Here is an 18717-nt window from a genome sequence, read left to right on the forward strand (position 1 = left end):
ATCTTCCTGCAAATAAACCTCAACATCTTTTGCGCCCTGAAGAAGCAACTTGGGTTTGCGTCTCGCCCTCCTCCCCCCTGCCCACAACAAAACACACATTCAAAATCTGATGAGTAAAGAATTACCAGTTACAGCTTTCTGGACCTTGCCCATGTCAGGCTGGTATGCAACAGGTTTCAATGTTTGTTTTTATAATAAATAAAGCAAAAGTATGATGAGACAGCTAAGCTCCTCACCTCTCCTCTGCCTTCTTTGAAGATGGCTTTTTATTTTGAGACTTAAGCAAAAGAGTAAAGCAGTTAAAAAAATAAAGGGTATTCCCTATCTCACATTTCAGCCTGTTCCAAACAATCTAGACAGCCTTAAAATACCATGCTTGCCTGTCAACAACCATTTAATGAAGAAGTACTAATTTTTTTAAAAACTGTAACACACACACACTTTCCCTTCTTCTTATATATCTACTTCTCTGCCCCATGATCTCATTTTTCTGATAAAAAGCAAAAGCATTAGAAGGGGGGAAAAAAACCCCAAAAATGCTTTTCCAAGCAGGGAGCAAAACCTAAATAAAATTAAGGAAGTGTAAAGCCCAACTTTAACAGCAGACAAGTATGCAGAGAACAGTGTGACCTTCCCTTATCACCCACTGACATGCTTAATCATTTCCAAACAAAAATGCTCTTCTCTGCCACTTCTTCGCTCTGCGAGCACCTCCAGCTCCTACACGGCCAGTAAAGAGTTAAATCTCCCACTATCCCCTGCTGCCTGCGAAAAATCACTGAAACAATTGAGACATTGTCCAGTGAACAAGACTCCCAGGGCCTGACATTTTTGTTTATGTCCCAGTTCTCAGCCTGTCAATTTTCACTCCCAACGTTAAAAGCCTGGCTTGCCCCAATACAGTCTGCCCTCGTCTGAAAAGGCTCCACTTCATTTATTTTATTAAAGCTATGGTGTGTTTATGATTCAGAGCTCTCCCCATCTGAGGACCTGTTGGTCCCATCCCCCTGCCTTCCTCCCTGCCCTGCCACAGCGACTTCCTAACTCTGAGGAGGCTTTGCAAAGCCTTTTGCAGAGCCATTGCCCAGGAAAATAACTCTGCTTAGGTTAAACACCACTGTCCACATTTTCCTGGAGTATGAAATATCTGTTACTGAACTCCAGTCTCTTAAAATAGCCTTTCATTATTAACCAGGGGAGGGTAGAGGGGAAGGGAGTTGGATACTAAGCCAGAGTAGCAGGAACTTGAAAAATATAATAAAGTTAGTTAAAAAAAAAAAAACAACAACAAAACAAACAAACAAAAAGGAAAAAATAAAAACACCCTGAAAAAAACCAAACCACACACATCCACTCTCACTACCCAGCAGCAGACTAGAAAATACATGTAATGGAGTAAAACAAACATCTTGGAGCAAAGCAGTGTTTTCTCCGCTGCTTCGCGGCTGCATTTCCTGCCTGTGTTTTCATAATGACCGGCCCAAAATACATCCCTCTCCTTCACCCTGCCGTCCTCTCCCCCCATTCCCAGCACTTTTTTTTCCCCTTCGTTACGCTCTCAATACTTTATCTCCATGAAAAGCACACACAGCGGTCACCAGCGTTTCCTGTTTGCCGAGTGTGCTTTAACTATATCACACCCTCGGCTGCTGCGCTGGAATGCACAGCATATGGCATTGTGAAAGGCTTTACTGTCGAATAATGGCAGCAATGCAGTCCTGCTGGTTTATATCAAACCCTGTCACTCTCTTCACGGAGGTCTCCCTCGTGCTCTCCGAGAGGAGAGGTAAAACACACACACACACACACACAACTTCAGCTCTCGTGTAGGACCTCAGCAGAAGCCTGTCTGAATCAAGACCTGCGAACTCAAGGCAAGGAAGATTGCAACTTATGAAGTGGGAACTTGCAGCCACTCTGAGAGTTGTTTCGGATCGCAGTCCCCATAATGGAACCTTCTACAGGTAAACAATTGGGCTGTTAAAAGATTTCTGAGCTCCTCGCTGGGATTCCTCTGGGCACAGCTACCATGGGCCAGAGGATGGCTACATTCCCAAGCCCCTCTTCTCCAAGGTGGCAGGGCTGTCAGCCTGAGCAGCTCCCTGAGCACTATCCCAAAGCACAGCTTCACCTTCCCCGTTTTTAAAAATCAGCGCTGATATATTTGGTTATGAAAACTTCCACAAGAAAAGCAAACGTACACCATCACCTTTCACTTTAGGTCAAAGTTTCAAAACTGCATTTTCATTTAATTGCTCACAGGTTTATTTTTGGTTTGGCTTTTTGTTTTTGCTTTTTTTAAGCAACTTTGAAAGAAAAATACTTCCCAAATAAATAAATAAATAAATAAAGTGCTGCTTCCAACTGCAGTCAGGTTTAGCTAAGATGCTCACAAAGGTTATACTTCAAAGTGCTTTTTGTGCAGATCTTGAAATGCCTTCCCATGCCCGGATGCATTCGGCCAGCAGACGCTGAAATGAGTAGCAAGACTTTTAAAGCCCATTGAAATGCATCCATCCACCCTCTCTTCATAAAAGGAAGCCTTACTTAACAGGCATTTATTATTGCTGAACTAGGGTTGAAAGTTCAGTGTCCTTATAGACCAAAATTATCAAGATTTCTGAGTTTGCAGCCCACGTTTAAGTCCTAATGAGCTATTGTACCCACTCACTGCTATTAACTCTTTGATGTCAGGAACCCATGATGCTCTTTTAAATGTCTCACAGATGTCCAAGGGAAAAAGTGCAAAGCTCACCTGTGCTGAAGGACAGGTGAGCAACTGGGTTTGGTTTGGTTTTTTTTGCCTTTAGTCCCCTCCAGCAAAATATGCAAAGACAACTACAGCATTAAATATGCATGTCAAAGACAGGCTAGCCTACCAGTCTGGACTGTGAACTCAGACTCAGGGGAGCTGTACATCGCTTCCAGCTTTGCCATGATCTGATATGCAGAACACGTTACCTTCCTGGGAAAGGGACGTGAGCATACGGTGCCCGTCACAGCACACACATACAGCAACCCAACTGCTGCTGTGGGCACTGCACAGCCTCATCTCCCCTGGATTTGGGCAGTCTGAGGCAGTGATAACAATCTGCTTTTCTGACAGTTCCTTGTCTACTACATCTTCCTAAATACAGGTAACAGTAAAATGATAGTGAAATTGTCTTTCATTTGCACCAAGTGCTTTGACCTGCTCATTACACAGTCGCATCAATGAAACTGTGTCCACAGGGAAAAGGCATGGTAGTGCCACTGTGGCACTTGGGAAGGGAAGGGTACCTATTTTTCCAACGCCAGACTAAGGCCCCCAGTCCAAGCACCAGCAAACAGGAGCAGGGTGATGTTTTATTTCAAGAGTCAAAAGCCCAGCTGGGCACCCAGGCATGGAGCAGATTGAGTTGGCCAGACAAGAACATGGCACCAGTTCTTTGGCTGTATCGCTCTACCGCCAGTGCTGTGACTGCTCCCTCACACTTTCTCACTGTTTACTCACCCCACAATTCCTCAGTGCAGTGACCTGAGGTGCCCAAGGTTGCCTGTGCAGGAATGGAGTTTAACAATCCATCTCCGGTGTGAGCGGACGCTCCCTGGACATGCCCCGGGCATGACAAGCAGAACAAGTCACTGCAGGGTGAGCCCAGCAAGGCCTTACAGCACCTCTCTAACTGCCCAGCCACATGCTAGACACCTTCAGCCCAAATGGCAGCTGCTGCCTCACGCTTACCCCTCGGGCAGCAATTGTGGAGCAACCAGCATTGCCTCAGATTCACAGCGGAGCTTATCCCAAAGTAACCCGTCCTGGCCATCACAGCCCTTTAATAAGGAGCAGGTTATTTCATGTCCAGTAGATGACTTCCGTCCAAAGAGCTGGACATGCCTGAAAAGCATGGACATGAGGAGTCAATGTGGAGCAGTTATGGCTTTAGCAATTCAAACTCTTGCTTACTTAATATTAATTAACCACATAGACATGCCCAACATGCAGTGACAGAAGTTCTGCTGCCAGAGAAAGCTTCACTGCAGACATTTGGGGTTTTCTAATGATATGGCTTCCATGCAGCTGCTTGGTAGGAGCCATAAGTGCATACTAAGAAAGTCTGGTGGCTTTCAGGTCTCTTCATTCTGCTTTCCTCCGTAAAACATCATTTCTTTATTACAGGGCAGTCACATGCCCACAGCACTCAATACCGACATTGCAGAGCTCTGCAGGCACAGATTAGGGCAACTTCTTTTTGTTTTCTTTCCTTTCCCAGACACTATTCTTTCAGCCAGGGAAGGAGACCGTGTTCTGATTTTGTTCATTTCCCAGTGGGCAGATGAGCATCAAGAGACCAAAATCCTTCTTCTACTTTTCTTCTACTACTCCTCCTACAGAATCTGGGAAGAAATATGTCAGCACAAGGACAAGCTCCAGGGGAGAAGGGTTCAGGTCGCACTATTCCTTCTCCCCCTCTTTCTCTTCAGTAGCTGGGGGACAGGCAGAGGCCACAACTGTCTCTCAGGAAGGGACTTTATTTCATATAAATGCTAATTTCAAGCACCTCAATGCAGAAAAGCATCACTACACAAGACAGCACTTTGAGCACATGCTTAAGTGTTGTCCTGAACACCGATGGACATCAACGCATGTTTAATGATTTCTTGAATCAAGGCCTAAAGAGTAAAAAGGAAGGGGAAGCTAGTTTCCACAGTAATAGCAGTTGAGAAGTCTTTGAGTCGTGCCAAAAGGAAAAATGCATGTTAAAGAACCACTCGCCTCTCCTAGGAAACTGCAAACTCTTTCTGCAGGCCTGCACTGCAGGGCCCAGGGTCACCATGAGGTCCTTAATCTGTACCAAGAAGGTAGAAGGATAAAGTTGGAGGAAAAAACTTTAAAAAAAATCTCCAAACCAAACCCTAAAACTTGCTTACTTCTTACTTCCATCAGGGAGGTTAGTCAGAAAACACCCTTCCTCGTGTAAGCACACAAACATATGTGTTCAAACCATGCATGTCCCTGACCAGCTGCCAGCCTATCCCTCATTTTGCACATATCATTCCTGTAAGATGGGGACCTGGGTGCATGGCTACTGCCAGCCAAGGTAGAGGAAGGGTTGGTCCAGCTCCCCCAAATTTACTAATTGCAAGACATGAGGTGTAAGGTCAAGGACCTAAATGACACCAAAAGTAACTTTCCCCTAAGGTCTGATAAGATGTAAGGATTTTAGGTTTAGATTTCCAAAACTACTTCAGTTTCTGGGTTGTTTTGTTTTTGGTTTGTTGGGGTTTTTTTAGCTTTTCTGTGGGGCTACAGGCTTTTTTGCTTACCTCTAAAATCCAGATATGAAGATCATCTGTTTCTCAAAATCAACTAGGGAAAGTTACTTAGCATCTGTTCTGGCCAGACCAGTGAAACAGAAGAGTAAGCAATGCTTCCCCACCTGGGTAAAGTGCTCAATGACTTTACTCACAGGTATCTGTTAGATATGAGCAAAGCTTCCAAGGAAGTTCCCCTGGAACCCAATCCCTGTCACCAGCCCACTGCATATCCAAACCCAAAATCTGTCTGACAACTTATTTCTAGCTTCCTTTTCTGAAAATCGGCACAGAACACTGCTTGGGGAGAGATTTGGGGTGAGAGCTTGTTTTACAAAGGAATCACTCCTTGTTATTTGTAACATCTCTAATTTCCCAAGGGCTTTCCAAAACGGGTCTGCCTCTTGTCAAACAGGTCTGCATAGGACAGAGCAGAAAGCATCCTTCCTTCTCTTTATGCAGTGGCTTACAAGGCAACTCCAGTTTCTTTCACAAGAGAGAGTAGAAATGTCTACACATTCCAGAAAGTAAAGCATCCCATGAATAATCTAATCCCAAACCACATGAACTGGTGAGAAAAGCAATAATCCTCAAGCAAATTGGCAAAAAAATGGTCCTGAGCCCAGCAATGCCAGTTTCCTTCCTTTCTTTTTAATGAAAAATATGTGTTGTTTACTTTACTATAGCACCTGGACACAGCACACAGACCTTGTTTAGACAGAAAATAGGTGGTTCCTATTCAAGTAGGCTCATCTGCACGGGAAAGTTTTTGTGCTCAAGTGTGAATTGAAAAATGCAGAACAACTATTTCGAATTATCTTTCCGTGTGGACACTGTTATTCAGCACTAAGAGTTCCTTTGTGAGATTTAGCTTAATCCGTTTCCAAAGCGGATTAAGCTAAACCACACAAAGGACCTCTTACTGCTGAATGAGAGTGGCCGCATGGAGAGATAATGAGGAATAGTTATTCTGAGACAGCCACTTCCACTGGGTATCTGGGCTTTTCCATTCTGCCTCAACAAGCCCAAAGCTGGACTGGTAAGGGAAGACTGTGGTTCTAGAAATTTGGAGAAAATTACGTGCCAGGGCCATATCATACCCATTAAACCTTCTGCTCTACGCATGATGGCTGCTCCTGCTCCAGTCAGCACAGGCTCTGGCTCCAGAGGAGGCTGCATTATTCAGTACCTACTTCTCTAAGCTCCAGATTGAATCCAGCCACAAACTTCAGCTGCAGACAGGGTGCGCGGGGAGGAGGACCTGCGGCGAGCGGCCCTGCCAAGTCTGCCACCCTCGGCACACATCAACTTTGATCTGACAGGCTCACCCATCTGGCTCTGCAGCATCACCCGGCGCTGCCGCGGCTCCTCGGCCGCTGCCAAGGCCGAGCTGCTGCTGCTGCAGCCCTCGCGCCCGCCCGGGGCCCCGGGGACCGACCGTCTGCGCCCTCCCCGCTCCGCCTGGCACAGCCACTCTTCTGCTGGAGAGCTGATAGCCTGCTGGTATTTAATTGTAGGCCCATACAAGTCCCTAGAAGTTCATTTAACATGCATGCTTCAGCATAACAAACTGCCATGTGATTGAATTCAAAGTGCAGCTTGCGCTCCTCTGTGCTGAAATACCCTTCCAAACCGTCTTTCTGGTGTAGGTTTCTCAAAATGTTGTTCTCTGCTGGTTTATTGTAGCCCAGACTAACTGGTCAAAAATGGCCAGAATGTAGGTATCCCATTTGTGTCGTATTAAGGACATAAGGGCTTATTTTACAAGATACAAGAAAGGAATCCTGCAGTAGATGCGCTTCCAACCACACTGAAGGCAGCACGGCTACATAGCTCTTAAGATGATGTGATGAGCAAGGTTTTGTCTTGCTTCCTCTTCACCCAGAGAGCTTCAATACTCAGATATGTCAGAGAGAGATATACTTTGGTGTGCCATAACAAACCAAAATGTCAAATCTCAAGGCTCCAACTTATTTGCAAGACTGCATAGCCTCTTCAGGAAACCAAAACTGCTGCTGGTTCACTGCAATATCCACAGCTATAAACCTGCTACTTCAGGAGGACCTGCTGAGCCATCCCTAGTGATGTTAGAGAAGCCTGACCCTGCCTGGAAATGTTGCAGCCATTCATCACAAGGTAAGCCACCCCAGCACTCAAAAGCCAGAGCCTTTGCCAGCACCAAGGACCAGGTTCTCCTCCCAAAGTCAAACCAGATGATTCACAAGAAATGGATGCTCAACAGATGAGGGTTTGATTGAGCCAAGCCTATCCTAACACCCTACTCAGCTGCCTTCTCCTGGAGCAACACTTAGGGTTGCTAACTCCTAGAATTTTACAGCCAGTCTAGCAGTACTTGCTGTTTTTCAAGGCATGGTAGCCTTGAAGTCGAGTGTTTAGGGAAGAACCTCAGACTCTGCTTACAGCACACAGCAAGCTCACAAGCTGCTATAGAGAAAACTTTGAGATTGAGCAGAGTATACCCTGCAGGCTCAGGAAACAGAACAAATAAAGAGAATACAAAATGTATTATTTAAGAAACAGAAAACAAACAAAAACAAGACACAACCCCCCACCCCACAAATCCCCATGATCTTTTGAGGCCTGACTCATGATCCTAGAACAATTGGGGTTGGCAGTAGTATACATTTTACAGCATTTATTCACAGCTGAAATATCCCAGCATTCAAATACTTCAGAGTTCTTGGAACTACTCACAGATCTCCTGACTATAACCAAGCGTGACAATTCATCCCAGCTGCCAATCCAGCCCCAAGGTGTCTTCTGAAGGTACTTTAGTGCTGACTGATGTTTGCAGAAGCATTAAATTCCTGCTCACTTCACAGTAAGAGGTGCAAGCCTGCACATTTCCCCAGTCTCAGCATTACAGCAGAGGAGTTCCCACCAGTACTGAAAGGAGGGCTGTAGAGGATGGACATTGTGCTACAGAGTAAACACAAGGCCATGAAGCAGTCCCCTAAAGTCTGGACTATTTCACAAACATATCAAATTACCAAGTGAATTACTTTCAAGGAGCCCAAATTTCTTCTGTTGTCTACACAAACCAAGCACTAGGTTTCCATTCATATTTCATGGGTACTGAATATAATGGGTGTGTTTTATAGGAACCCATCCAAAACAATTTTATTGGGCTGCCGGTAGGTGAATTCTATACTTAGCCCCAAACATTCTGGTTTGTACACAGCATTTCTTCAAACACAACAAAAAAATCAAAAGGAATTAGTGGTGAAAGATTCAGCCACAAAATTCTCAGCAAACTTAATTTGTTCTGTGGCTTAATTCCAAGAAGCTCCAAAAATTCAGAACAAGACGTTTGCATACTTTTGGGCATGTATTAATGAAACATTTTATTTACTTTGCAATTGCCAAAGCAATTAGCCAAATAAAGTATAGAGTATTTAAAAAGGACAGTCACTAAAGGAGCTTTCCAATTAAGTCTGCGTGGGTATTTCTGCAGTGTGAGTCTCAGGGATCTGCGTGCTGGGTCCATGACCTACCAGCCATCAGGGATGGACAGACTGGGCGCCAGGACAGCTCAGACACAGCCCCCTCCTCCTGCCCACAACGTGTCCCTCTCAACACCAGGCACTGACATCAGTGATGCCCAGCCAAGTCCTTCCCCCCACAACACCACTGTGCTCCTGATCACCCTGCACATCCCTAGGGACAGAAGAGGGTGTCCTGTCATCCTGCGGTCAGCCTGCAATCCACCAACATCTCAAGAAGTTACTGCGGAGGAAGAACAGCCTCCCTACACCAAAACATTAAAGACAAACAAAGCAAGAGCTTTAAAAGCCCTCTCAGAGCACTGTGAGTGGAAGTTACAAGATTATGGATCCAGATGGCTCCACACATACAGGACACATGTATGTCTGGATGCACCCCACTTCCAGCCTACACTGAAGGTGCATTTTAAAATCTGCCTAAAATAAAACTAACTGTTACTAGTAGGTATTTGTTTTTTCTTTAAAATGCAGAACTACAAACCACATTAGACAAAAAAATTAGGGAACAGGCAGGGCAGACTTCAATTCCAGTTGCTCTGGGAAAAAAATCTCCTGATCTCTCCAAACCACCCAAAGGTCCCAGATGCCCACAGTCCATGCTCATTTGAAGAGGCTGAGAACAGTCAGTACGTTTCAGATGGTTTTGCCTTCAGTTTTCCTTGTCACATTATGTTTTGAAAAAACATTTTTACTTTAAAAAAAAAGAAGAAAAAAATTAGATACACTACTGCACAGTGATTCTTTGTTTTTGGTGATTCAGTCTACTATATGGCTGTGTTCCTTACATATTAGGCCAAAAAGTACTGGAAGTTCTCCCCCCGAGGTTAGCACTGACATTTACTTCAAAATGCAGGAATTTTTTAAACCCCTTAGTGTTTTATAAGGAATATATTGTACCAAGACACCATCATCCTGCCTTCTGAATGTTTTTGCCAAGTAGTAAGGATGCTAAAAGCAAGTCTTTGCACAGCCTGCAGGAGGCAGGATCCCAGGACTGGTCTTTCACCCACACTCCTGCCCAAAACAGGCTGAATCAGAGTATTTACTTTGCAGAGAACAAGGAAGAACAGCACTGGTTTTCTTCTTCAGGTTGTAGGAATGCACACAGATATAAAAGGTTTTAAAAGAGCTTGCTTTCTGCAGTGAGATTTCAGAGATCCTCACACAGACATACCTTGCTCATTTTCACCTGCCTGTCCAGGCTGCAACAGAAAATGTTCATGTGAGATTCCCACTCCTACATCACCCGTCTCCCATCCTCATCACCCTGCTGGCAGCACACATGGGGATCAAATCAGGTGCACACTGACCATGGGACTTCAGGACAGCTGGCACCCCACCCCCTGAGAGCAAGCTGAGGTCTGCTTTACACGCAAAACATCCCGCTAAGACTGTATCACAAAATCTTAATACCTTCAATGAAATCAAAGGTCAGAAAAAAAGAGGGGAAATAGCCACAAAAAGCACTTTAAAAATATCCCAGCCTCATAATAGTACTATCTGCAGGCTGAATTCAAAATTCTGACCTAGCAAGCAGCAAGCTTAATAACATACTATTAAAACAATTTTTGCCCCAGTTTTCTTTCACCTTTGGACACAGATAAGCAGCATGACTGTGCCAGAGCAAGATGCAAAAAGTCTTACCAGATGAGTGAAGCACCTAAATGTAAATAAATGCACTGGTCTTAAATGGAGCCTCATGCTGTACCTTCCTCAAGACATACTGAACATAATTTCAGTTAAATATTCTGTTTCTCATTATGGACCTTGGAGACTCTCTCAAGCACCATGAAAAAGCAGAATTAACCCAGCCCTCGGCACTGGGGACAGCAATCCAGCCAAATTATTCATGCTGGTCTTTTGCTTCAATTTTTGTAGTCTTAACTTAATGTTCTTAAACAAATCTGAAAGGAGGATGGCTGACAAATAGAACAGATTTTACTTTAGACATTAGAGACGGCCATGTTATGCAGCCTTGAGTCATTAAGCTGAACTCCTATGGGGAGTTTCATTGGAGCTGGGAGTAAAAACTGACACAGAGCTTGTGGCTGTCACAGCCAAGCACTGAGAAGAAAGAGTGTTAAAAAGGGGAAGACAAAAAAAAGAAAAAAGGAAGGGTAAAAAAAAAGGGGGGGGGAGAGAAAAAAAAGAAAGTGGGAAAGAAAAAAAAAAGGAAATAAAAAGAGGGAGGGAAACCCAAGCCACCACACTCTCCTTTCCTTTCTTTGTAATCCAGCTATGAAGATTAGCCTCAAATCCTGATTTCAGAGATAAGGGATAGATAAGAAGTGATTTGCAGGTGTTAGCATTTTCCTACAGATCTTCAGGGCAGCCCAACTGATTTGAAGATGAAAAACTGGCATGGGTACACTTGATGGGTAGACTAGACACAGCAACCAGGGTAGAGAACCAGTTTCTATCCCTACATGTTACACTTGTACAGAAGCACCAGGATGCCCACGAAATACCCATCAGTGTTCCACAAAAGATTAACTGTGTTTTCACAAATGCAGACAGAAGTGGATATAGAGCCCTGTGCAAGAGCAGCCAGGTCCCAGGTGCTGTGGGCAGGCACAGCAGCAGCAATGGGGACACCAGAAATGCCTGACACATCCCAGGCCAACTGGCATCTGCAGCTACTTTATCTCCCCCAAATGCCATTACCCGCTCTAACTTTATTTACCAAAAAAAAAAAAAACCATTTTCACTCCACAAAATTAATGTGGCCTGGGGTCGGTGCCAGGAAAAAGGGTGGAAAAAGCTGCCCCTTATTTATATATTTTAACAGAACAAGGCAAAACAGTTTGCTGCTAGAAATAAACATTAAACCTTGCAGAACCTCCCCCCCCCCTCCCAAAAACCCACTGCTCTCCCCCCTCCCTCCCTCCCTTCCTCCAACATTGTAAGTAGCACAAAAGATCATATTACAAATGCCAGCTGTGGCTCTTTGGGAAGGTGGCCTCCATCTCGGAGGTAGTATATGTTCCTCATGGCCTAAGTGGTTGCTATGGTAAATATGCTTTTTATTGAATAGCAGAGTGAAACAGCTTTTAAAGAGATCCATAAGAACCCCATAAATGGTCAAAACACAAAGCAGATCAACCTCAGCCTCCCTGGAAGCAGGTTTCGCTTCGTTTTCCAAAATGACTGTGATTTTTGAACCCTTTTTTGTATATTTTGTTGACCACTTAGCTTGACCTCGCCCACACCTGGGTGGAAGGGCTGGAGAGAGGCAGGGGGGAGCTGAGACCCCAGTCAAACCCCTGAGCACCACAGGCTGCTTTGGCTTTTAAAGGCAAGTGTCTGCTCTCCTGCAGGCCAGGAGGCTCAGGGACACTGGATGCTCAGCACTGGGAAGCTCAGGTGATCCCAGCCAAACTCATCCTGCCCTCCCCAGCTGCCCTACCCAGGAGAAGCCTCTTGCTCCTCTTCCATCACCTCCTAGGAGCCTGACACCACTCCACCATGCCAGAGCCACGGGAACATTCCCACCCTCTGTCAGTCCTCTGGCACAGCAGTAAAAAGAAAAGAATTAAAATAGGAAAGTTTCTCTAGCTCATTTCTTATTAGGAGTGAGATGATGGCAGGTTTTGATGACTGTAGATTTCTGATTAACCAGCCAGACATCTTTTCTTTGATCTCTTCTTCCAGTGACAGCCCAAGTGGACAGGAAGGAAAAGCAAAGTAATTCTGGAAAAGTGAAGCAGCCAGCACTAGATATCAACTGGGCAGATACCAGTCTTGTTCCAATTGCTCTCTGATGATTTGAATGATGGTTTAGAAGCTATGGATTCTAAAATATAGGAAATAATTTTTCCTTTTGAATAAAGAACTATGACACTCATCACAATGAGCTGACAATTCTCAGTTTAAAGAGACAACAATGGAAAAAGAAACACCTCAAAATGTTTAGTATGATTAGAGATTTCTAGAAAAACCAATGTGTGCCTTGGATGATCTACCAGCTGTGTCAGCTCTAGACTATAGAGCAGAAAGTAAAGAATGAGCAGTTTCTCTTCCTGGCATTTACCTTATCATCCAATGGTTGTAAAAAAGTTTTTTAAAAAATCACATTAAACTTGATGATGAATTCTTTTTGGAAGAAATATTCTAACCCAGTACGTGCCATTCTCTCCAGAGGTAAATGTCCCAGATGAATAGTCAGAGCTAAGATGCTCCTTAACAATAAATGGCACTGACACTGGCTGTGGGTGAGGATGGACCATTGCATATCTCTGCTCTTGCAAATCACCACATAAACAAACCATTTCCTTCTAGAACTCTATGGATGCTATTTTAGAAAGTAAAATAAACCCCCAAACCACTTTCATGTAAATTTGTACTGAACATTGCAAACTCAACATTATTTTCACAACAGAAGCACAAGAAGAATTAACCAAGAATTGAAAATTTAAGTCAGAAGTTAATAAATAACAGTATTTTTTAAAATACTATTCATTATAAAGAGAGTTTATATTTTGCAGGCAGCAGTAAACATTTGATAACAATGTTTATACTAAATGAGAAGTCACCACAACACAAAGGAACATGTGTTTTGTTGAACCTGGCTCTTTAGAGCCTTCACCCAGGTAAAAATCCTGACCAACTCTCAAACTCTCATCCAGGATTTCACAATAAGAAAATATTTCTTTAGGTAAAGGACATAGAATAGGCTTGGTTTTGATTTTTCTAAGGCACTCTTAAGGTTAAGCTTTCCAGACAGTCTCTTCACTCTCTTCATTTCAACACTGTCAGATGTGTAAACCAGCCTGACTGGACTCCACTGCCCCTACATAATTCTGCAGTGTGTAAATTTAGAGTATTTTTTACTCCCTGGTCTCCTGCAAGGCACATGGATGATAATTTCATAATTTCAGCCCAGTGATAACAAAAGTATTCCCTCCTTTTACCACAGGCTTGTTAGGGATTTTTTTTTGTTTTGGGGTATTTCTCCTTTGGTCCGTGTAAAGGAAAACTGATGACAACCATTGCCATTAATGTCAAATGCTTTTTTTTCTTTTTTAAACAAAGGAAGAACATCTTTCTGTGTTTACTTACAACAATGTGTGCTGGAGATGGAGACCTAGCATCCTTGAGGGCTTGTCTACTCTGAAGGCTCCCTGCCTGAACATCAAGCAGTGGCCATTTCATCTGCAGATACTGGATGGAGGAAACAAAAATGGGAAAAGAAAAATGAGTTCAGAAAAGAAAGGCAAAAAAAAAAAAAAACAAATCTTAGGTAACATGGATAAAAAAGTATAAAGCAAAACTTATGCAAGGAACTGAAACAAAAAATTAAGACAACCTTACATGTTTGTGGATACAAAATCTGTGCAGAACGAACAATCTCATACCACTGTGTTACAGTTCAGGAATAAGAAAAAAAAAACAGATTGCAAAGACAGTATTACATTAATTTTACTGATCGCAGCAGAAGTAGCATAAAACTCACAAAGAAACAAAATAGCATAACCATGGAGAGGATGGGACAAGGGAAAAGGTGGATATCAGTGTCAGGAGAGGGAAAACATATCATGGATTAAGAATATGATCTCATTACTGAGGGGGTCATCTGTCAGCCTTCTTTAACAAATGTACCAAGTCAACTGCTCCAACTCCCCAGTGCTGTACGAGCCCTAAAGACAGAGCACTACCCCAAAATGACTGCTGGGTCTTAGCACCTATTTTCTCTACTTTTCACCATTTCTGGAAGACACCATGGATGATCTTCTTCATGCTTATCTTCTGTCAGACAACCCTGGCTTGGGGACAGCCACAGCTTCTCTGTGGCACTGCCACCAGCAGAGAGGATGGACACACACACATGTGCCACCTCTGCAGCATATGGGGGCACTGACTCAAAAGCATGAAAAGCTTCAGCTCACTGCACCAGAAGTGCTCCATTCTGAACAAAAGCAGGTCCACAGAGAAATTAGTTATCCCAAACAAACTTCTGCACTGTACATCTAAATATAATTTCAGCCCAGGCTTTTCTCTCTGCACGCTGCTGTGTGCTGTCCCAGTTAACACCGGTTAATAAGAGACTTCTAAAAGCCCTGTATCATGCTGGAAGAAATGTGCACAGCCACATACATTCAGCCCCCTCCCAGAACTAAGAAAAGCAGCTGCACATATACATCAGACCACTGCAGAAGCTCCTATTCAGCGCTATTCAAGATGCTGCTTGATCTGACAGATCTATTCCTAGAAAATACCTACTAGAGAAATAGTTATGTTTACCCATTCCTTCCTTCCTTTCTTTTTTTTTTTTTTTTTTTTAAAGTAAGAGTAATCTTGAAGAAGCACCATGCACAAGCAGCCCCTGCGTCCAGGCGAACAGCGGAAGCTGTATCTGAATCTCCATGGAGGAAGGAAGGAGATCTGGTTCCATGCCTTAAGCACATCACTATCTATCACATTTGCTCACGTATGCAAAACATTTGCTCACATGCAGGGCCTGTTTGCTGCAAGACTCTGGGCACTGAGGTGCCCAAAATGCAGAAACCAGCAGGAGAATGTGTTACCAATTCCCATCACTTGGAGGGCCTGAGTTTTCCAAGCTACTGGAATGCAAATAAACAAACCCATACTCTGGATTTGTGCCCCATATGAGTTCCACAAGTTCCAAGAAGTCTTGTTTTTATTCATGTTCACATTTGGGATTTGTGCAATGTGGACCAGAATGTTTCAGCACTTCTTAAAAACAAGAAATAAAACCCAAACAAACCAGAACTAGACTACCAATAAGCAATATTTCTAACTCTTACAACTCAATTGTAAGTCTCCAGATATTTGATCACTTGCATCAAATCCCTGCTCTTCAATATATGTGACCACAACATAAATTTTAAAGTTGAGATGATGTTAAAGCAACTTTCTAACCCTTTGTGGTTTCAAAAAAGTGCATAAAAATGCAACCGGAGTGTGTAGAATTTGGACCCAAAGCCTAAGCCAACTGAGAGCCAACTTTTAAACTTGAGAGGAAATCTGATATATTACAGATTTTCAGATGGCACTATTAAACAAGTAAACTGCTACATTTTCAAAAGTCCACCGGTTTTCTTAGACAGCAGTCAAAACACCACCACATAGAGGGGTGCATGAATTTCCAGAACGGGTCCTGATGGGTCACAGCTACTTTTGGCTTCCTCAGGTTTTCCAGACAATCAGTGAAGTATTTTTCCCTTCTTCCAAGGAAAACGTCCTCACAGGATGTGTGCATGACTCTGCTTCAAAGTTCACAATGGTTTTTGGAGAGCAAGAACCTACCGCTGCCACAGCTGAAACCTCTACAAGAACATGACAGCTCAAACTGTGGATTTCCAGGGAACAGACACCAAGCCATAACCCACAAAAATAAACTCATCACCTTCATTTTTCCATGACCACTCCACAGTCAAACAAGCAAGCAACCCTGGAATATCCATCCGTACAACCATGACAGCCTGTGAGGAGCTCAGGTCAGCAGCTGTCCTAAAACACAGGCTGAGAAACCTGTGGGCTTCTCTGAGACTGCAGCAGGGGTGAGCTCACAGCAGACCCCATCCAGTCAGTAATTATTGCAGGGATTACAAAGCCTTCAGGACTGTCAGTTGTGCTGTTTTTTACTAGCAATAAATTCCATTAGAAGAAACAGAGCAAGAAGGCATGGCTGCTCCCACTCCACCTCTATCCCACAACAGCCCGCGCTTTCAGCACACGCTTTCAGCTCCTACACCAGGCTGACCTCAGGGCAAGATGAACGTTTCAGAAGATCTTACTGTTACACTTTTTTTTTTTCTCCTTTTAAAACCCTTAGTCTGGACTCTCAGTAAAGCCCTTCTCTTACCCACCCCTGGCAAAGAGGATCCAAGAAGTCTTACAGTGCAAAGGCTAAAGCACAAACAGCTTCTTTTGGACATGCACATGAAGCCCAGCAGGAACAGTCGAAACCCAGAGGGCTCAGTTTTGCACACAAGCACAGACATGGACAGCTTCCATTTCTACCAGTGGATAACACACCAGTGGGAGACAAAATAAAATCAAATAACCACACCCAAGGGAAAGCAGTAAAGCACAAGGGTCGATAAAGCAACTTCCATGAGCTCTACCAAGTGGCCAGGATCCAGAGCAGCCTCCCAGCCCTGCTAAGGATGAGATGTTCTGTCTGTCAGATAAGCAGAGGGGGCCAGAGCCCACAGCCAATGCCCATGTCAAGCTAGTGACCCCACACCTTCAACAGCAGGATGTTTGCAAAAGCAAAAAAATGTTTACTAGCTTCAAAATGCCAGCCCTGTTGATAAAGTATGAAATATTAGCATTGTTTAAGGTGACGAGCCTGACTCAAGGCCTCCTCATCCAAGAATTGTCATGCCTGTAACACAATATTGATGTGGTGGCTTATAATTCTTACTTTACATAAAAGCCTCATTGTGTGCCAAATTCAATCTCCACAGGCTACCTGAGCCACAGATTTTTACAAGTCTACATTTCAGCGCTGCGAGTCTACAATACACATAATTTTCAATTATGTTAGGGCAGAACAGGATCACTGCCTATATAACATTACTGGTTGGAGGAAATGAGACTCAGCCCTACTGCCGAGAGAGCTAACTGGATCCAGATGGTGGCCGAGGCGGCAGCCACCCCCTCCACAACTCTCTCTTTCACAGTGCAGGGACATGCCAGGCCCTTGCTGGGGCTGGGAGCTGTGACAGGAGGATGCTTGGGCAGGGGGGAGTTGCATCACCTCGGGGAAGAGGAGGGAGAGCCGTGATTGCTCTCGAAGGTTTACTGCTGCTGCCCTACGTTATGATATTCTTATTAAAAAGGAGAAAAATTAAGTCCTGCTACAGCAGAGAGGTAAATCCTTTCCTTCCTCAAGCAACTAAATAGCAGGAAATCCTCTTCTCTTGGCCCTAAAAGCAGATTTGAGCCAGACAGTTCCTCTGATTTGCAAGGAGTCCACAAAAATCCAAAGCCGACTTTCCCAGCCTTCTGACACTGCTTTTATATTCCTGCACCGGGCAGAGGGAGGGGGCAGAGGGGTAAGAGGGAGGGGAAGCTCCCACCAGCCTGTTCCTGCAAATGCTGGACACCCACTTGCTCCTCTCCTGCTTCTTGTGTCTCGGTGTGGAAATCAGGACTTGCCTGTACAAACACTGAACTTTTCAACAAATTAACTCTAACAAATCTGTGCAAATTATTTCAGAACAAAACTGTTGAAATGGGCTCTGCTGGCCTGCTTTTAACATTTTTTTAAAATAATGTCATCATGGTGCAAGTACTTTATTCCCTGTTTAACAATATGATCTGATGGGGATCATTAGCATGTGTGTGTTTAAAAAAAATAAAAAAGTTTTATGGCAAGTCTCAGAGAGCTTAAGCAAAATAATTGTTAAGCTCCAGGCCTCCACACAAGAATTAAAACAAGTTTGGGGCGAGCGTACTTGAGAGAAACCAAAGCTTTTAAAAAGGCTGTTAAATTGTCAGCACAAGGGAAAAGGCAAATGATTTGAATGGCCCAGATTTTTTCTGTAGAAAGGAATAAAAAAAACCCCAAGAACTCTCCTACACATCCACACCTCCCATCTACTACCAGAGGGTCCTGCAGAGCACAGCCCCACTGGGAGCAGCTCTGCACAGCCACCCTGCAAAACAGCCACCTTCCTGAGCTCTGGCTGGGCAAACAAACATCATTCCCAAGTTTTCACAGCAGAGTTGGTCCAAAGCAGCTGAACTTCACATCCAGCACTCGAGGAGTTTGCTGGAAGCTCTAACTCAGGGCCAGCAGCTGCCCCACAGGCTGGGGCAGGGCTCACAGCAGTGCAGCCGTGGAGGAAAGGATGGCACTGAGCTCACAGGTGTTTCCTGCACTGGTGTCCAACCTGAACCTGTCCCCCTGTCACACTATTGTTTT

General features: G+C 44.1%; 1 protein-coding gene across 18 annotated transcripts in view; it reads right to left on the minus strand.

The window, feature by feature from the left end:
• Positions 1–18717, minus strand: part of TCF7L2 (transcription factor 7 like 2) — a 172203-nt gene that overhangs the window by 97198 nt on the left and 56288 nt on the right. For 15 of the 18 annotated variants that reach the window (XM_077182859.1, XM_077182857.1, XM_077182875.1 and 12 more), the window contains exon 4: positions 13878–13979. The exons of the other annotated variants lie outside the window; for them this stretch is intronic. In XM_077182859.1, the coding sequence (XP_077038974.1) occupies positions 13878–13979 (102 nt within the window). The remainder of the gene's footprint in view (positions 1–13877; positions 13980–18717) is intronic. 18 annotated transcript variants of the gene reach the window in all.

Source organism: Agelaius phoeniceus, chromosome 9 (assembly GCF_051311805.1).
Source record: "Agelaius phoeniceus isolate bAgePho1 chromosome 9, bAgePho1.hap1, whole genome shotgun sequence".
NCBI classification, from domain to species: Eukaryota; Metazoa; Chordata; class Aves; order Passeriformes; family Icteridae; genus Agelaius; species Agelaius phoeniceus.